Source organism: Cladophialophora immunda, assembly GCF_000835495.1.
Source record: "Cladophialophora immunda strain CBS 83496 unplaced genomic scaffold supercont1.2, whole genome shotgun sequence".
Taxonomy (NCBI): domain Eukaryota; kingdom Fungi; phylum Ascomycota; class Eurotiomycetes; order Chaetothyriales; family Herpotrichiellaceae; genus Cladophialophora; species Cladophialophora immunda.
The window spans coordinates 5,171,314-5,189,533 of NW_015622542.1; the positions used below are offsets into that span (position 1 = coordinate 5,171,314).

At 52.3% G+C, this 18,220-nt stretch overlaps 4 protein-coding genes across 4 annotated transcripts in view; 3 read left to right on the forward strand and 1 right to left on the reverse strand.

Moving 5' to 3' along the window:
* Positions 1 to 1,344: 1,344 nt before the first annotated feature.
* Positions 1,345 to 3,075, forward strand: PV07_04044 (uncharacterized protein; the record flags this gene model as incomplete). The annotated part of the gene is made up of 4 exons (XM_016390821.1): positions 1,345 to 1,566; positions 1,628 to 2,255; positions 2,314 to 2,636; positions 2,692 to 3,075. The coding sequence occupies 4 exons, from the start codon at positions 1,345 to 1,347 to the stop codon at positions 3,073 to 3,075; spliced, it is 1,557 nt and encodes a 518-aa protein (XP_016252723.1).
* Positions 3,076 to 4,060: 985 nt separating this feature from the next.
* On the forward strand, positions 4,061 to 6,064 carry PV07_04045 (uncharacterized protein; the record flags this gene model as incomplete). The annotated part of the gene is made up of 1 exon (XM_016390822.1): positions 4,061 to 6,064. The coding sequence occupies one exon, from the start codon at positions 4,061 to 4,063 to the stop codon at positions 6,062 to 6,064; it is 2,004 nt and encodes a 667-aa protein (XP_016252724.1).
* A 275-nt stretch (positions 6,065 to 6,339) lies between these two features.
* Positions 6,340 to 7,633, forward strand: PV07_04046 (uncharacterized protein). Its single transcript, XM_016390823.1, has one exon. It carries the CDS (start codon positions 6,344 to 6,346, stop codon positions 7,421 to 7,423), a length of 1,080 nt encoding a protein of 359 aa, XP_016252725.1. The 5' UTR covers positions 6,340 to 6,343; the 3' UTR covers positions 7,424 to 7,633.
* Positions 7,634 to 16,553: 8,920 nt separating this feature from the next.
* The window catches only part of PV07_04047 (uncharacterized protein), a gene marked incomplete at its 3' end in the record, with an annotated part of 5,170 nt that continues 3,503 nt past the window's right edge, over positions 16,554 to 18,220 (reverse strand). Inside the window, exons 4-5 of the mRNA XM_016390824.1 lie at positions 18,035 to 18,075; positions 16,554 to 17,083 (exon numbers count right to left, since the gene is read on the reverse strand). Coding sequence (XP_016252726.1) covers positions 16,554 to 17,083; positions 18,035 to 18,075 — 571 coding nt within the window. The remainder of the gene's footprint in view (positions 17,084 to 18,034; positions 18,076 to 18,220) is intronic.

Sequence of the window (18,220 nt, forward strand, 5' to 3'; positions counted from 1 at the left end):
TTGCGATGTGGTTGCCGTTGACGCAGCCACTGAAGGTGTACGACTGGCAGAAGAGATCGCATCGAATATCGAACATGAGGATGAAAAGAGAGGCTATGGGAAGATTACCGTTGTCGATGCGCGGTACGACACTGCTGAAACGGTTCGTCAAAGCATCTGTGGCCCAGTGGAAAAGGGGCTTGAAGGCGAGAGTGGCCTGGATGGTGCCGTGATACTGCCTGACAGCCAGGCTTCGCTGGACTTTGCCATGAAACTCCTCAAAAACCACTCCACTGTCGGCGTTGTTAGCTTTCCAAAGAACGGGTTTCGCGTCGATGCCCAAAACCTCATCTTTCGAGACATCAAACTTATCGGTGTTCTAGTCGCCCGAGCATGGCAAGTGCAGGATATGGTGAACTTTGCGGCAAAGCATCACATCAAGCCAAGCTGCAAGACGTACCCTTTTGAGAAAGTCAACGATTTAGTGGCGGACTACCACAAGGGAGTAGGTGGGAAACTGGTCGTCGACATGGCGCTCTGAAGAGTAGTTCATGCAATAAATAGGCTGTCTACCATGTTGGAAGCAGTCAGTGCGCTGGTAAGATCTAGCAGTGGCTCAGATATACAGCCGTATTCCTGGGAGTAAGTATTTGCGGGAAAGCATGGTTGGAGTGGCGCGGGATAGCCAGGGCAGGCAAGAGATGACTGTAGCTGGATGACAGCATTCAAATCGAGTTGGAAAACAGGCACTCCCTTGGTCCTCGTTTTCTACAATGGATTTTATCACAACCCAAGCCCCCGTGTTCTCAGGCGTGCCCTGCTGCCATTGCACAATCCAAGAGGTTGACTGACTTCAAACTCTGGCGCTGCTGGAATCATTTGACACCGCAAGAGTCGATATCAGAAGCAGTCGTATCTAGATTATAGTGACTGCCCGACGATCAGGGTCTGTATGTCGTTCTGCCAGAGAAACAGAGTAGTACTCCAGACTGTTCTATACTGCTTCGATCGATGGCTGACCATCGTTGTCTCCACCACCGGGCTCCGGACGAGTCCGCAAGTCGATCGTTACCATGTATTCTTCTGATTGGCGAGCGGGCATGTGGGTGAAGAGCCCCGAACTGGAGTCTCACGAGTCTCCAAGTTGGGGCCAGTAATTCTGTAGACGGATGCAACCGCTGCGGAGCATGCAGCGTATAGCGGTCACATACAGCGTATTCAAGGCGCGCTCTCGTGTCAGCGATAGACATAGGACTATTTTATCGATATATACTTTGCCCGAGAGAAGATGGAAATCTAATTTTAGTTCCCGAGTCTATCTCGCAGTATCAATTCTTCTTGCAGCTGCAAAACTTCACTATAGCCATGGAGTACCATCCCTCCCTCTTGCTCGCAGTGGTCGTGGTGGCCGTCCTGGCCCTCAAGTACTTCAATCAGACGGACATTCCCAAGATCAAGGGGTTGCCAGAGATTCCTGGAGTACCCATTTTTGGTTCTCTTCTGAAGCTGGGTGATAGCCATGCACGGGCATGTGCTCAACTGGTACCCAAGTATGGTCCCGTGTTCCAGGTGCGACTTGGGAATCGGGTAAGTATCGAACTGAGGACATACCTAGTTTGCAATTGATTGCTGTCGACTGACCTATCAGCGAGTTATTTTTGCCAATTCATTCCAAGCGGTGAAAGATCTGTGGATTGGCCATCACGCCGCTATGATATCCCGTCCAACGTTCTGGACCTTTCACAAGGCGGTCTCGAAAAACGACGTATTCACTTTGGGCACTTCACCCTGGAATGACTCGGTCAAAGTGGTACGAAAGATGGCGTCAACGGCCATCAATCGGAGGGCTGTACAGACATATCTGCCTCTAATCGACCTTGAATGTACGACGAGCCTCAAGGAAATATTGGACAATTCCGAGCACGGCGATATTAACCCTAATGGGTACTTTCAGAGATTCTCACTCAATATTAGTCTGCGTTTGAACTACGGATTCCGCATCAAAGGCTCGGTTCAGGACAAAATGCTCAATGAAGTCGTTGACGTCGAGCGCGAGCTGGGACTTCTCCGTGGCTCGGCGCACTGCTGGCAGGATTACATACCGATCTTGCGCTTGTGGCCGCGATATCGAGCTCATGCAAAAACTCTGGCTGCGAGGCGAGACGAATATATCTTGTCGTTTCTGGATGAGCTGAAACGACGAATGGAGAATGGCACAGACAATCCATGCATTACGGGCAATGTATTGAGAGACCCAGAGGCCAAGCTTACTGATGGTGAGTAAATTGATCCCATGTCCGATCTTCTCGGTGGGTGCTTACAGGAGACTTTTAGGACAGTTGAAGACTTGTTGTCTGACCATGGTTGCCGCCGGTCTTGATACGTTACCATCCAACATCAATCTAATGATCGCATATCTTGGTTCTCCGCACGGTCAAGAAATACAAGCTCGAGCTTACGAAGAACTGACCAAGACATACCCTGACGGAGACGGTTGGCACGCGTGTAAAGAGGCCGAAACGTGCGAATACTTGGTGTCTTTCATCAAGGAAATGCTTCGATATTGGAGTACATTGAATCTGGCCTTTACTCGCGAGACTGTCAAGCCTATCGAATACAAAGGGGCCGTGATTCCCGCGGGCACTCCTATGTTCTTGGTAAGGACTAACTTCTTCAACGGATGGCATCAGCGGCCCTGGCTAATGGTTCTAGAACACGTATGCTGCCAACCATGACCCTACTCACTTTAAGGACCCTGAATCCTTCATCCCAGAGCGATTCATGGGCCAAGAGACGGTCGGCGGTGGCATACAGCAGATGGCATATGGAGCTGGGGCCAGACAATGCGAAGGAGCTCATCTGGCCAACCGGCAGCTTTACATCATCTTTACACGGTTATTCCTGGGCTTCCGCATCTACGAGACAAGTGATCTTTCTGCGCGACCGATTTTAGATCCTATCGAGTGCAGCATGGACAAGACTGGCTTGGTGTCGATCCCGAGAGCGTTCAAGGTTCGGTTTGTGCCTCGTAGCCGGCCACAATTGGAGAAGTGGATTCACGAGTCTTTGGTTGCCACCGAGTCGTTTGATGTATGAGTGACGATGAAGGATGTGGACGGATGCACGAAGCAAGAGAAAGCATATATTGAATGCTTGTCGGTGTATCTTGTCTTACCTAAGTGCGTATATCAACTTTAGCAACACACGATCGACAGAGACTGGTGCAGACGTACATTAGTGATCTACGAAAACTATGCCTAATCTCCTTGCAAGTGTGAAATGCTCGTTCGACCAGGAACCAAGGATGGTGAACCAAGGCTCGACACAGCCATCAGGCGACGTGTAGCAACCGATGCTCCGGCTTATGGCGGGATCAGCCACACTAAGACTCGCACGAGTATGGACCAACCCGAAATCTTGATCGAGCCAACGATGTCGGCCCTATCAGCCGCTCATGTTCTCGCCTCGCCGAGGTGTTCTGGGCGAGACTCTGGGGCATTGCGGGGCAGTCGCCGGTCTCTTGCATAAGACTATAAGATTATTATGTCGCTGGAGACGCGCCCCGTCGATACTCTATGTCCTCTCCCAACCCACTCAACCTTTACCAGCGCAACGCCCGAATGAAGAAGTACCAGTGCTCACGATGCCCCCGGCAATTTGGTCGGCTCGAGCATCTCAAACGACACGATCGATCTCGTAAGATGTCTGACCCTCGCAGCTGAACGCATATACTAAGTGCAATGTGCAGACACAAAAGAAAAGCCATACGCATGCACGAAATGTGATAGTGCGTTTACACGACAGTATGATCTAGTCTGTGGCCGTCGACAACTGCTGACGGATCTACCAAAGTGATCTCCTTACTCGCCACAATCGATTGACACATGCTTCGCCTGGCGGAGACCGACAGCAGCCACGACAAGCGGCTCAAGGCACTGCTACGGCAGCAATAGCACAAAACACGACCACAGGTAGAGATCAGCTACCATCAACCGTTCTATTGTCAAACAATGCAGCTCTCGCTCCGACCATATCTGATGGAGCTTCTTATGTGCAACCATTTCCTGACATCGACACTTCGATGCCTTCGAGCGATGGCCTGCGCGACTTTTCGGCCTTCGACTTCGCAGTGAAGGATACAGTGCCGGCTCCGGATGTTGATCTGCCCACCCAGATGGACAGTCTCGAAGCCACACAGCAAATCCTTTCTCCGAGTTTCGACCATTTCATGACCATGCCCTACGACTTCATCTACCCGTTGCCACAGATGGATCTCGCTATGCCCGATGTGAGAGCACCGGTAGTCCAACGGGAGTGTCCACCGGAGACAGAGCAAGGACTTTCCAGGTTTGGGTCTCGATTGCCTTGGCTCGAACAGACGACTGCATCGGCGGGATCAAGAACCAAGAGTAGCCACGCGGAACAGTCCACGTCGTGTCCTGCGGAGGACGTACCCTCGCCAAACCTCAAATCGAACTTTACATCACATCCTAAGTTGCAAGTCACAAACAAGTGCCGGGAACGGATTGCGTCGGAAATGGACGCCTTCGCGGCTGTGATCTCTCCGCAGCTCGTCCTCCCCACGAAGCACGCACTTGGTCGATTCCTGGCAGGCTATACTATGGGCTTCTACGACCACAACCCGGTCATCCACCTCCCAACCCTCGATCTAGAGGAGGTTTCTTTGGAGCTTTTTCTGGCGTTGACATCCATTGGGGCGCGCTACTGCCGCGAGGAACGCAAAAGCGAGGAGCTTTTCCAAGCAGCAAAGGCAGTGGTGTTCGAACGATTGAAATCAGCGGGCAGTAGCAACGCGGGCATGCACGGCGAAAGCCATCTGACCCCCCGAAACGAGACTCAGCCCGGCCCGAATGATAGATGCCTTACTAACCGAGCTCGACTTCAAGCAGTGCAAGCTCTGTTGACGCTTTTCGGGGCGTCCATCTGGTTCAGCACAAAGGTACCCGCTCGTGCTAGAGACGCCGCCATTCTCCGGAGTTTGCTGGGTGTGATGGTGCACGAGATCAGCACAAGGCCGCCCACGGAACAACTCGGCACTGAATGGGAAACTTGGATCCAGCAAGAAACATTAAAACGAATTCAATTGCATGCCTTTTGCCTGTCAAACATTCAAACAATTGCCTACGATGCGACTCCAGCACTGACCTGGTCGTCCGTCGACCTCCCACTTCCTTGCTCGGAGCGACGCTGGCGAGCAACAGACCAGGCTACCTGGATCCAGGCTCAAGACAACGCCGGAACTGTCAACGCTACTTTGAAGGAGATGGTCAGCCAGCTTTTCCAAGGCGGGACAACCTCGTCGTTCTGTTTCACGTCCTTTGGGGGCTATGTGCTCATTCATGCAATCCTTCAGCACATCTGGCTCCTTTATCAGACCGCACAAATACGCCCAGGGGGCCCAGTGCTGCAGAGTGCGGATTGTGCTTTGATAGAGCAGGCCCTTCGTCGATGGTGCATTGGTTGGGAACAAAACAAGGAATCGTCCATGGATCCTATCAGTCCCAATGGGCCCCTGGCATTTACATCGACAGCCTTGTTGCGGCTGGCCTATATTCAAATTAGCGTCAGCCCTAAACTGACACCGCTTTTGAGCGCATGGAACCCGACAGAGATTGCGCGACTCCTCAGTAATATATCACCCATCCAACGAAGTGACCGTGTTACAACCGCGGTCCTTCACTGCGCCCATGCGCTCAGTATACCCGCGAAGCTTGGTATTGAATTTGTTGCCCACACAATGTCCTTTTTCTGGTCCAACCAGCATGCGCTTTGTGCTTTGGAATCGGCAATGCTGTTGTCGAAGTGGCTGGAAGCTGTAACGGTCGTGAATCCCCAGCCGCCATTGACGGATGCTGAGGTTCAGCTCCTTCAGTTTGTCAATGAGATTTTGGCGGAGACTGAGCAGGAGCCTGCCCTCGAACATCTCGGTGCGACCAGTGTACGCCTCAATTCCCTCGTGGTGCGAGTATGGGCGAAAATATTTCGTGCCGGTAGCGTCTGGGATTTTGTCGATCTTGTAGGAGACTCTTTGGAGGAATATGCAGATCTGCTGGACAGTCAGTAGCTTGGTTGGCTATAATAATAATCTGAGCGGGGCACAAACAGTCAGAGCTGTTCATCGACTGTTTTGCTAGCACGATATCCTGCCGTCCAGGTCGTGCTCGGGCGATATCGCTCAATTGGAGTCACTCCACATCGTCGGACTGAGAACCACATGAGGGAATGTCAAAGCGCGCAAACGTGGACGGACGGTCGCCAGTGCACACACGAGTCAAGCCCAAAACATCTGTACCTTATTTATATACTCTTCCTCATGTACTTCCGCCTGTGTTACCATTCCTGAATGATCAATGCACAACCATTCCTCCATTTCCGACCACAATTGAGGGGAGCGAAAGAGCAAAACACCCCTAGGATGAAGATCAGGGTGTCAGAAGCCGTCGCACTGGCCGAAGCGGCGCTGCAAAAGATGGGATACAAGCCCCATGATGCCACGATCACCGCACGACACCTCATAGACAGCGAGCTCCGAGGCTTTGGCGCCGCGGGTCTTGCTCGCGTGTTGAGTATCCGCGATCGCCTGAGAGAGAAGGGGCTGAAGGACGAGATCACGAAGACCCTCGAGAGTCCTTCGACGGCGCAGCTGAACGGGCACGACAGTCTAGGCTACCTGGTGGCACAGAAAGCCACGGAAATCGCGATCCAGAAAGCCAAACAGACTGGAGTGGCGGTCGTGGGCGCGAGTGATACGTGGTACACGGGCATGCTCGCCTATTACGCCGAGCAGGCCGCCAGAGAGGACTTGGTCACCGTCATTGCCTCCAACGCAAGCCCCTGGGTAGCACCGTCTGATGGCTACAAGCCCATGTTTGGCACAAACCCCTTCTGTGTCGGGTTTCCCTCCGGCACTGGCACCCCGGTCATCTACGACGTGGGCACGTCCAAGATCCTGCACGCCGACATCCTTCTTGCGCAGCGCCTTGGAGAGCCGCTGCCCCCGGATTCAGCCTACGACTCCGCTGGCCGGGTGACGAGGGACCCTATAGAGGCACTGCAAGGCGCCATTGCCGTGTGGGGTGGCCACCGCGGCTCGGGTCTGGCCATCACAGTGCAGCTGCTAGGCGCTTTGGCCGGCTCGCCTGCTCTGCCGGGGAACCTGGAGGAGTTTGGGTTCTTGATCATTGCCATCAATCCGGCCATGTTCAGGCCCATTGACGAGTTCAAGGCCGAGATCGACGCCTATTCCGCCAAGCTTCGACAGAGTCCTCCTCTGCCCGGCAAGGGGCCGCTGAGAATGCCTTACGAACGCTCAGCTGCAGTGCGAGCAAGGGCGGTAGAGAGCGGCGAATTCGAGGTTCAGGATGAGATTGTGGACATGTTGCGCCGGATGATCAATTCAGAGGGGCCACGGGCATCGATTTGAATACAGCCACTCGGGCATCGAGGAGATGACGTAGCTGGCAGCCTTGAATATGCCTATCAAAGGAAGAATAGCACGTGTTTATAGGAGGATGTGGGTAGCATAAGCTGCGTACTCGGTAGAGGGATGGGGACAATGAGGCCTCCTGGAACGGGTTTCATTGCTTAGCTCAGATCTGAAATGACCGATCAGCAACCGCCGTGACAAATATACTCTTACCTGTGTTGGAATCTGCCTGCAGACCTGTATTGCCGTCAACCACACGGTAAAACGACCCCTGAGTAGGTCGCATTCTGTGTCCTTTGGACAAGTGGGATGCTGGCGGGGCCACGAGGCTGACACTAACTCGCGATCTGATGCCCCGACTTGGAGACAATGAAACGGCGTCCCGTACATTCAATTGGCCAAGGACCGCCTCCAACGTCACAAATTATCTTATTGAACGGGGCTTCTTCTTGGGCCAGGCTTCAGAGTGGATTTTCGTTGGTTGCCATCTTTGAAGCCCGGCCGAGGGAAACAATAGTGTAAACAACGTGCTGGTACTCTGTCAACATACGCAAGATGATCATCACCTTTGACGAGTCGGGGATGCTCTGGCAGTCTTGCAAAAAGTGCATGTAGAATCTATCTGTTATTCCAGCGGTGTTACTGAAAGCGCTCGAGCCCTCACCGCACCACCACCACGACTGCCAAGCTTGGTGAATTCAACATTTGAAGGCGGCAGTGGATGAAAAGGACGGACTCGATAGCAGAGAGCAGCCGGACAGAATTGGTCTCAAAACATATGAGCTAGATCCAGAACAGGTGGCTGGAAAGTGGTCGGAAACCACAGATTTACAGGTTTACAGAAACATCTCTAGGTACAGCATATAAAGCTTATTGTTGACTGCTAGGCAAAGAGTACAATTCCAAGTATGTGTGAGAAGATGTTCTTCAGTCTCTAAATCTTCTTCATTCCTTGACACCGCGAGTCTTATGGACGACCGAGACATGTTGTCAATTGGTGCTTTCATCCTCATCACCGTCGTGGGGAATCACAATCGCGTCAGTGAATGATTTCTTCTGAACCCGAAAGATGGCATCAGATACCCATAGTCGCGAGCGTTTTGGCCTTGTCTGGAGGGCATGCGGAGGTCTCTCTGCTTCGCCTCTTTGATCAAGTCCAACGTTGACGATACTTGTGGGCGTCAGTGTAGGCCATCTTCGGGCTCCTTGCTGAGGGCGCTCGTTCATTGTTGTGGGAGTGCTGTTGGAATTAGGCATCGTCTGCTTGTCCGCCATGGTGCAAGTCGATTTCGTGATGTGCCAGGGATTTACAAAATCTGTGCCTGGGAAACCAGGTATCGGAGGGCTTGCAGGATGGCTTTGTCTCTTCTCCATGGGGCATAATCTGCCTCCTGCGTCACAATCCATCAGATTGAGAAACTCCCTCTCGTTTGCTGTAGAGCCATTTGAATTTCTCGCTTGCGTGGGATCCAGCTTGGCTTCTTCATCGCGAGAAGAATTGGCATTCCACAGCTCTTGGAATTCGTCCTCGTCCACAATCATCCCAAAAGAGTCAATCAGACGTAACGAAGCCGCAAACTCGTCCTCATCGACATCTTTCCAAGAGTGCTTCGGCAGAGATTCATCGATTGTGGAAATTCTTCGTGATATGGTCGGGAGATCCGTCTGGCCACCCCCTGTTCCACAGCCGAATACCTCCTGGCTGAGCATCTCACCACTTGAATGTTCCTGGTTGGGATTGCTCATTCTAGACGGCTGAAAGACAGAGAAATCATTTGAGTGGAAGGTAACTCTCCAGGGCTGTTCTCCCTGGTTCGGGGTCATGCCTTATGTGTAGCAATGTTGACCCACTTGCGTTTTAGGAATGGGGGTCCGCATTTGGGACTCTCGAACGGCCTTTCGCGGGTGAAGATGAACGTGTACGACACCCAACAGATGCCTCTGAGCATTCATGACGCAATCGCATTAGCCAGAGCCTCACGGCCCAAGGCCAGAGGTCTTCCTCGTTACCAATACCATTGGTGACTGACAGGAATAGCCCAATTGGGAAGGTGCACAACCCTCTAACCCCAACCTTGAAATAGCCCCAATTCGGTCTATCGGCTTTGTCCGCCTCGTCGACCGCAAGGCTATTTGCCGGAGGTAGTTGCGATCGGATGACTCAACGATGGCTCAAGCAACAACAAATTGATTCTAATAAAACACACAATATGGACCGGTCTTCGGATCAGCTGCTGGAATCAGCGCTCAAGGTCGTGGAGCTGTCTGTGGCCAACCGTCAAGGAATTTCTGACCAGCCGATTGTGAAAATCACCCAACCTGAAGTTGCGCAGCGATTTTCGAATCTTGCAAAACCCCGACGCCAACCTACTCCGATCGACACGATCCTGGAAGATGCACGAGACGTGTTCGACCACCGCATCAGGATGGATCATCCGAGATTCTTTGGGTTCATACCATCCCCCGCGTCCGACTGGTCTTGGCTGGGGGAGGTTCTCAATTCAGCGTTCAACACGCATGCTGGCAGTTGGTTTCAGAGCTCTGGGCCAAGCGCAATTGAGCAATCTCTGATATCTTGGTTGGCTCAAGACTTGCTCGGCTTTCCCCCGACTGCCGGTGGCTGTTTTGTTTCGGGCGGATCGATGGCAAATCTGTCGGCGCTCATGGTGGCGCGGGATCAGAAGCTCGATTTCGAAGAGAGGGCGAGGGCCATCGTATACACTTCCGAGCAAACTCATTCCTCCATCGCGAAAGGTCTCCGGATTCTAGGCTTCCACGACAAGCAGATCGCCAAAATTGAGTGCGACCAACGCTATCGCCTCAACACCGCCGCGTTGCAACTCCGGATCGAGGAGGATCGTCGCGCAGGGAAGAAACCCTTTTTAGTTGTGGGTAGCTGCGGTACAACCAACACAGGCAGCGTTGATCCTTTAGAGGAGTTGGCCGCGATTGCACAAAAGGAAGATCTATGGTTTCATGTTGATGGAGCCTATGGTGCCTCGGCCGCGCTGTCCAAGTGTCGAAAGTCCTTGATTAAAGGTGTGGAGCTCTGTGATAGCATATCCTGGGATGCACACAAATGGCTCTTCCAGACTTACGGCTGCGGAATGGTGTTGGTTCGCGATCGAAAGCTTTTGATAGATTCGTTCCGGACAGGGGCTGAGTATACCCAGGACGCCTCGGATGGCCCCGAAGAATATCCGAATTTCTGGAATTACACGCCAGAGCTGACGCGCCCGGCAAGAGCTATGAAGATGTGGTTCTCCTTGCAAGCGTTGGGGCTCGATGCGGTTGAAAATGCCATCGAACATGCATTCGAATTAGCGGAAACAGCGCAAGTTGCTTTGGAAAAGCTTGAATGCTGGCAAGTTCTGTCCCCTGCGCAGATGGGCATTGTCTGTTTCCGATACGAACCTCCTGGGCTCGATGAAGCCGCCTTGGAGACCCTCAACAAGGACATATCTAGGATCGCGATCGAGGACAATGTGGCGGCAGCATTGACTACGCGGTTATTGGGGAAACTCGTGATAAGGATCTGTAGCATGCACCCGGATTTGACGAAGGACGAAATGACGAAGATCATCCTAGACCTGGATCAAATTGCACGAGCACAGATGCAACACCAGAGCGAGAGAGCATAATTAATACTTTAGATTTGATCTGCATCAAGTTAGACCGGCCACGCCACAACAAGTCGAAGTTTCCCATGAATTTGCCTAGTCCATAGTTCTTGGCCGTCTTTCGATGCCTTTCCCGCTTGTTGACAATCTCAGGCTGACGCTGACTTTAGAATGCGGTCGCCGGCGTATTTGCAGGCCTATGGCATGGTCTAGAGCACACGTTGAGAGAATATCATCAACGCCGGCCCAGCCAAACGCTAGCCTTTTGGCTTCTCTCTTTGACAAACGGTGGCCACGGCTGGAACATCAACTTTTTGCTTTGCACTTGCACATAGAACACCTCTTATCGCATCGATATACCGTCCACTTCGTCCTTTATACACCTGTGCGTTTGACAATCGGCTAGATCAGAGACCCAGATTGTTGATACACAGCCACCGATGCAAGAACAATCGCAAAGCATATCATAAAAATCCAGGATGGAGAAATGCTATTCGAGCTGGGGGGAAGTGTGTCCGTTGATTTCGTGGCTGAATTTAACTTTGCCTGCGCATTGTCAGCACCTCAATATCGAATGCGTGGCATGGCGGGCAGACGGTGCATACCTCTTGGAGGAGGTCGCCAATACACATGTCGCTCAGGAGTTTCCGAGCATCGTCGCTGTGGGCGGCATTCTCAAAGAGCTCCGTCACGTCGCTTCCCCCTGTCTCCAACAGCTTTTCGCGGCCACCACTACCGGCAATTAATATCATACAGCATGGGACGGATGGATCTTTGTTTCTTACGGATGGTGGTCGATGAAATCCGTCACGTCGTGTACCTTGCCGTGGACGATCAAATACAGCTCCTTGTTCGACGAGCGTGCATCAACGTCGGAAAGCGTAAATGTTAGCGACATTCTGATGATGGTGACGCTGAAGAATGGCGAACCAAGCCAGCGTGCTCCCCGGGGTTGTCAGATCTGATACTCAAGCGCAAAACACTGCACGTTATTTGCTTGAAGGAGGAAATGTTCATGTATCTGACAAGATTGAAGCGCCGAGAGTGGGCCGCAAAATTGTGCTTCAGTCATGTTACGCTTCGTTAGTGTAATGCAGCAAGAAGTATTCCAGCCGAGGTCAGCAAGGTGCTTTGGCTCTTCGAGTCTCAGCAAGTTCGCTGGCCTACGGCGAAAACAGCGGTTCAGGTAACTGAAAACTATTCTTTTGGCTTGGACCTGGGTGTGTGCAACACGCCCGAAACAACGACTTCATCCCTACGGTTTTCTTACGGCCTCCAAATCGGAGACTTGAGATTACGCAGTGGGGTGACCACCCCAGAACGGTTTCGACGGATATGATTCTTCCGGGATTTTGAGAGGGAGCCCTCTGGTACAATATGTGAATGCGTATTGCCAAAGTGGGCCAAATCATAGCAAAGGTCCGTGTCTGATAACGGCAGAGATGGAGAAAGGGTTATGAGCGACTTCAACAGCGAATACTTAGCTCTCTTTCTTACTTCCAAATTTATGTCTATTCTTGCCTTCTACTTACCCCTTTACACCTATAACCCCTAAACCAACCTCAATATGGCTCCTCGACTACCGACACGGCAACTTGGCAAGAATGGACCTCAAGTCACAGCGCTCGGCTTCGGCGCCATGGGCCTTTCCGCATTCTACAGCACTCCCAAGCCGGACGAAGACCGGTTGGCCCTGCTCGACCACGTCTACGCCTCGGGGGAGCTTTTCTGGGACAGCGCCGACATCTACAAGGACAACGAGGATCTGCTGGGGTTGTGGTTTAGGAAGAACCCGGAGAAGCGCAAAGACATCTTTCTCGCGACCAAGTTCGCTCTGTGGATTGACCCCAAGACGGGCATCAGGCACACGCGCAACGAACCGGAGTACATCAGAGAAGCCATCGACAAGTCGCTAAAGAGGCTTGGTCTGCCGTACGTGGACCTATACTATGCCCACCGGATCGACTCGACTCAACCGATCGAGACGACAGTCACGGTGATGAAGGAATTGAAGGATCAAGGCAAGGTCAAATACCTTGGTCTCAGCGAGTGCAGCTCTGAAACCCTGCGCAGGGCGAGCAAGGTACGGCAAATCTTCGAGATCTATCCTGTTTCGAAGCTAATCCCTCGGGTCTCAGATAGTTCATATCGATGCTGTCCAGATCGAGTACAGCCCTTTCACGCTGGACATTGAGGATCCACAGATTGGCCTCTTGAGAACGTGTCAAGAGCTCGGCACAGCGGTCGTCGCCTACTCGCCGCTCGGCAGGGGCTTCTTGACCGGCGCCCTGAAGAGCCCCGACGATTTTGAGCCCGGGGACTTTCGCGTCAACGCCCCGAGATTCAGCAGGGACAACTTCCCCAAGAACCTCAAACTAGTCGACGACCTCCAGCGCGTGGCGGCCGGCAAGCACTGCACCTCGGGCCAGCTGGTCCTTGCCTGGTTGATGGCGCAATGGAACCACATCATCCCGATCCCCGGCACCACGCAGATCAAAAACTTTGACGAGAACATCGGGGCGCTCGAGGTCACTCTGACCGAGGAGGAGAGCCGGCGGATCAGGGGCATGATCGAGGCCGCTGAAGTCTACGGTCACCGGTACGCCGAGGCGGCCGCCAAAGGATTGTTTGCGGATACTGTGCCGTTGGAGACGTAGATGACGGAGGCACAATCCAGTGATTGCCGTTAACATGGCTCGGGGAAGTTGTAAATTCCAGAGCAAATAATCGAAACATACATGTCCTAAAAGCTCACAGGCTTGGCTGGACCTGCTCGCTTCGTCTTTGTGCAAATCTTTCAGCTTTCGGTGAGTATCTTGCCTACCGCACGCCATCCGTATGTGTCCAGAGCCTTGTGCTGAGACTCGTATCCCTACCTCATCCCCAGTGCGCATGAATCGCCCTTCGGGGAGTTCTGCAGAGGTTTCCCTCGTCACGGAGTCGTTCGCTAGATGCACAGTGTGGTCGTGTGGTTCTGTGTGCTTTGGGGCTATTCTGGTCAAGCACGACGAACTGTACGGTCGCCCCAAAAGGCGCTCTTGGAGACGTTCGATTGTGACGAATACGACTTGTTCCTCCGGAGCTGAAATGAACCAGTAAATCACGACTCCGATTTGGGGCTCTCTGCTGACACAAAGCAGTGCGTCGGTTCGGGCGGAGGTGGCACCAACCAAGCTAACCATTCTTGGCCACCCAGGGTCATGAGTCGTGTAGATCATGTCGAGACGGGCCTTGAAGTTCTAGTCGCGATTAGGGCTAAGCATGTGCGAGGGAGCATTCGTAAATAATCATACGCTGTAACTGCCAGAAATCGGAAAGGATCGGTTGGCGTACGGAGAGATGGTTGGACTGGAATGCCATTGTGAGATATCGCGAGACTCGATTGTCCAGCGTGAGAGAAGAGGATATCCTAAACCACTTTTGAGGTTTTACAGGCAGTTCACCACATCGTCTATAGTTTTCAGCCACCAGCTCCACAGCATCCAGTCGTCGACACTATATACACACTTTTCCACGAGAACAGTTGGGAAAACTGATGCAATATCCTCATGCATCCTCGACAGGAGTCTCCCGGCGCTCTTGTGCCAATTTCCTCGCTCGCTTTCCCTTGAACCTGATGCTGAGATCGCCCACTGGAAGAGTCAAGGGGAAGTCGACAGCCTCCAGAAGGATGGTGAAGAGCAAGTAGAATGCCAACATGGATATAATGAATGTAACGACACCAGCTCCCTTTTCCAAAGTGTAGGTTAGAGAATGTTCATAGAAAATGTGAGTGGCTCACCTTAAGTAAATTCTCTCCGCGCGGAACTGCACCGTCTGCCAAACTCCAGTACGCCGCTGCGAGAAGCTCTGTCACAATGATGATGAGCAGGAACAAAGTGACAAAGACGACGTTCGTGCGCAGAGAGCAGACAAGGAATATCAGTATGATGACACCGAAGAATGCGAGGACATAGGCTGAAGGCTCAACGCATCAGTATCCAGACCATTTGTGGTGCTTTCGTGGACGAGTCAGGATGGCCACAGGATTTACACATACCGTAGCTCGCGTAAAAGTCTGCCGGGTCGTCGGCTTGGGGAATGACGAGTTGCTCGGTTACACCCAGAGCCAGCCAAAATGCTCCTGCTCGCTGAAGTTAGGAATATTCCCAGGTGTTACTGGCCATACTGCTGTATAGCGATGCTGCTTGGCGGCTCGATGCAGAACTCACCGAATGTTCCGAAAACGATGCAGGGGAAGGTGTTCGCCAGAAAGAACTCCAGGAGACACGCAATGAGCTGGATCGTTCCGCCGAAGAAGTAGAGTACACCTCTGATAAGCAGCTTATTAGTGAAAAGCCTCCGAAAGAACGTCTCGAGACAATGCTCAAAGGAGAAACGGTGAACGGTCGCGTACGTCAATGCTCCGATATCAGAAGCACCCCGCCAGCCCATCAAGATGCAAGCGAAAGGACTGGTTGTCATGACAAACCCTACTAGACCTCTGCAAGATCAAGTCAGCAAGCGCCTCTTTACCCACATCGAACAACAGTATACTCACAATGGGGTGGGATTGGCAAAGGTTGACCTCAAGTGGCCTCTGGCAGGCAGCTGGGGGGTCAGATAGAGCTTTTCGAAGACATCCTTCGGGATCATTATGGACGCGTTTGTATCTTGCCTGTCCAAGGGATGGTCGGTGGCATTGATCTCAATTGCGTCCGCCTTTAGGGAAGGAGTCATGATGTTTGAAGTGCTCGAGGAGTAAGGGAGGCGCGACTGTATTTTCTGTCGAGGAAGAGTACTGAACGAGAACACGACCCTCTGGCTTCTCTCTCCGCTTCGACATTATTTAAGAGAATTGTTCGGTGGGCTTGGCTTCTTGGACTATTGATGGCGACTGTAAACAATACAGAAGTGACCCCAATTCGGGAAAGGGTACCAGGTACCGGGCGGTCACGTATTCCTGCTGTCGTTGTAAGAAGTCGGGGGTGGAGAAGAAATGTGGAGGCGGAGAAGTCTGGGCACAGCAAGGAGAAGAGAGCCCAGATCCTTCATATCTGACAAATGCTGAAGTCGGGGTTTCGCTCGAATTCCCCCTATCCTGGGTCCGTTGGGGCCAGATCGATAATTCAAAAGGGCATTCTCGAGTCTTGATATAGTGCTGACAGTCGTTACATAATATTAAGTATAGAAATGAGCAGCAGATCAGTATGTCGTGACTGGAAGTGACGCGGTTGGATCTGCACATCTTGATTTGCAACTCTGGTATGTACAGGTCCAACAGATGGGAGAGTCCATCCACTTCATCTCCTTCAGACGCGTATCACACGTCTCCAGCTACCGGCAAGTGGGTGAATAGAGACTGGAAGCGGTCCAGGTATATACATAGACGTGTTCCAGAAAGGAAACAGAGATCCCACCCGCCAAAAATCACACATTGACCCCGTCTCGTCCTGATTGCAGCGTGGCAAATCCAGGATCTCCCCGTCATTTTGTCTCCCTCACACGGACCTCCATTGATTACTTCTTCACACAGCACCACCAGGCCAGGGCACGTCCTTGACACCCGCGCCCCAGTTATCGTTCCGCCCGTCGACATAGCGCATCTTGAACTGGCTCAAGTCGAGACCGTCCTGGGGTTGGTCGAGGGTGACGGCGTTGATGGAGAAGAATTCGTGCATGGTCCCGGAGCCCGGAGGGAACTCGAACTTGCCCTCGCCGCAGACGTGGATGCCACACGTGCCGCAGAAGTACTTGTGGATGTCTGGGGATCGGAACTGGTAGTCCCGTGCCTCGGAGAGCGACGCGGGCGAGAGCAGCGTGAAGTCCTCGCGTGGGAGGCGGATGCCCGTGAATCCCTGTTTCACGCAGATGGTGCAGTTGCAGCGGCCGGCGGTGGGCGGGTCGGTCAGGGCGAGGGCTGCTTCGTATTTGATGAAGCCACAGTGGCAGGAGCCCTTGAACGTCTTCTTCTCCCCTGTTGGCACACTCATGTTTTCCGCCATGGGAGAATCCACAGGGTCGCTGGCAGGAGCGGGATTGCTGGTGTGATGCGCACCTAATATGTCAATTAGAGCTTCAAGTTGAGGAGATCTGAACACACCCCTTACAGCAAAGGATCGCTCAGGTATAAATAGCTAAGGCCGAATGAGTATCTGGTGTATATCTACGGCACTCGGTTCACTCTGACGTATTGGATCGGGTTTAGTGGAAGGCAGACACGCTCTTAGCCCATTGGTGCCTGAGAGCTTGACTCAAAGGAGAATAGCGTCTTCGAGTTAGTTACGAGTACGAGCGTCTAGACCTCTAAACCCAGGGGCATTGAGGGAGTAGTTAATACGAGTTCGTGATGTTGAGAGGTACTACAGAGACTTGCAAAACCGGTTTCCTCCCTGCGCATATTCTTTAATATTCTCTGTTCTGGAGTGGAGCAGGCCGGTATCCACATTCTCCCAGATCAATTTAAGTCTGGTCAGCAATCATCTCTAGCTGTTACCGCCGGCCATACAGTCCATTACGTCTCTCAATATACTGGGGGTTGTCTTGACAAATATATTTTTTGGGCTAGCAATCACGTGCTCTAACACGTTTGTCTCGCGCTACACTATTTAACAGCTATATCGACATCGCGTCGGAGCTGCTATTTTCCGGGCTAAAGAACAATCCGTCAGCCCATTTTCTTACCACCACCATTGGTGGCATGGCCACACTTGACGCTCGAAATGCCATGTCGCTGTAGATACAGTAGTGTAACGTTACCCTTCAGGTCGTGCCTTCTTTACTTCTAAGATCGACGGAAGTATTTCTGGATCTTCAACAACGGCGTTTTCTTAGTGTTCCTTGTTAGTGCGCTAGAAGTCCGGGTCTCTAGAGTGAGGAATTAGTGTCCTTTCGCGGTGAAAATGACCGGTAGGGAGTCCATACCTTACTGGAGATCTACGGATTTGATAGCACTCTCAAGTTGTCTACACCGCTCATGGGATGAGCCTAGAACATGCCGAAGACCAACTAGTGCTCGTTGAAAGAACTCCGTCGCCTCCTTTGGTCGGCCTCGAAGAACCAGCAGCCGAGCAAGATTCTCATAGGTGTTCAGTGTAGGAGGATATTGTTTTACGAGGCCCGTGCCTAAAGCATTCTCGTAGCCTCGTAGCGCTCGCTCGTACATCTCTTCCGCCTCCTTAAGCTTCCCTTGATC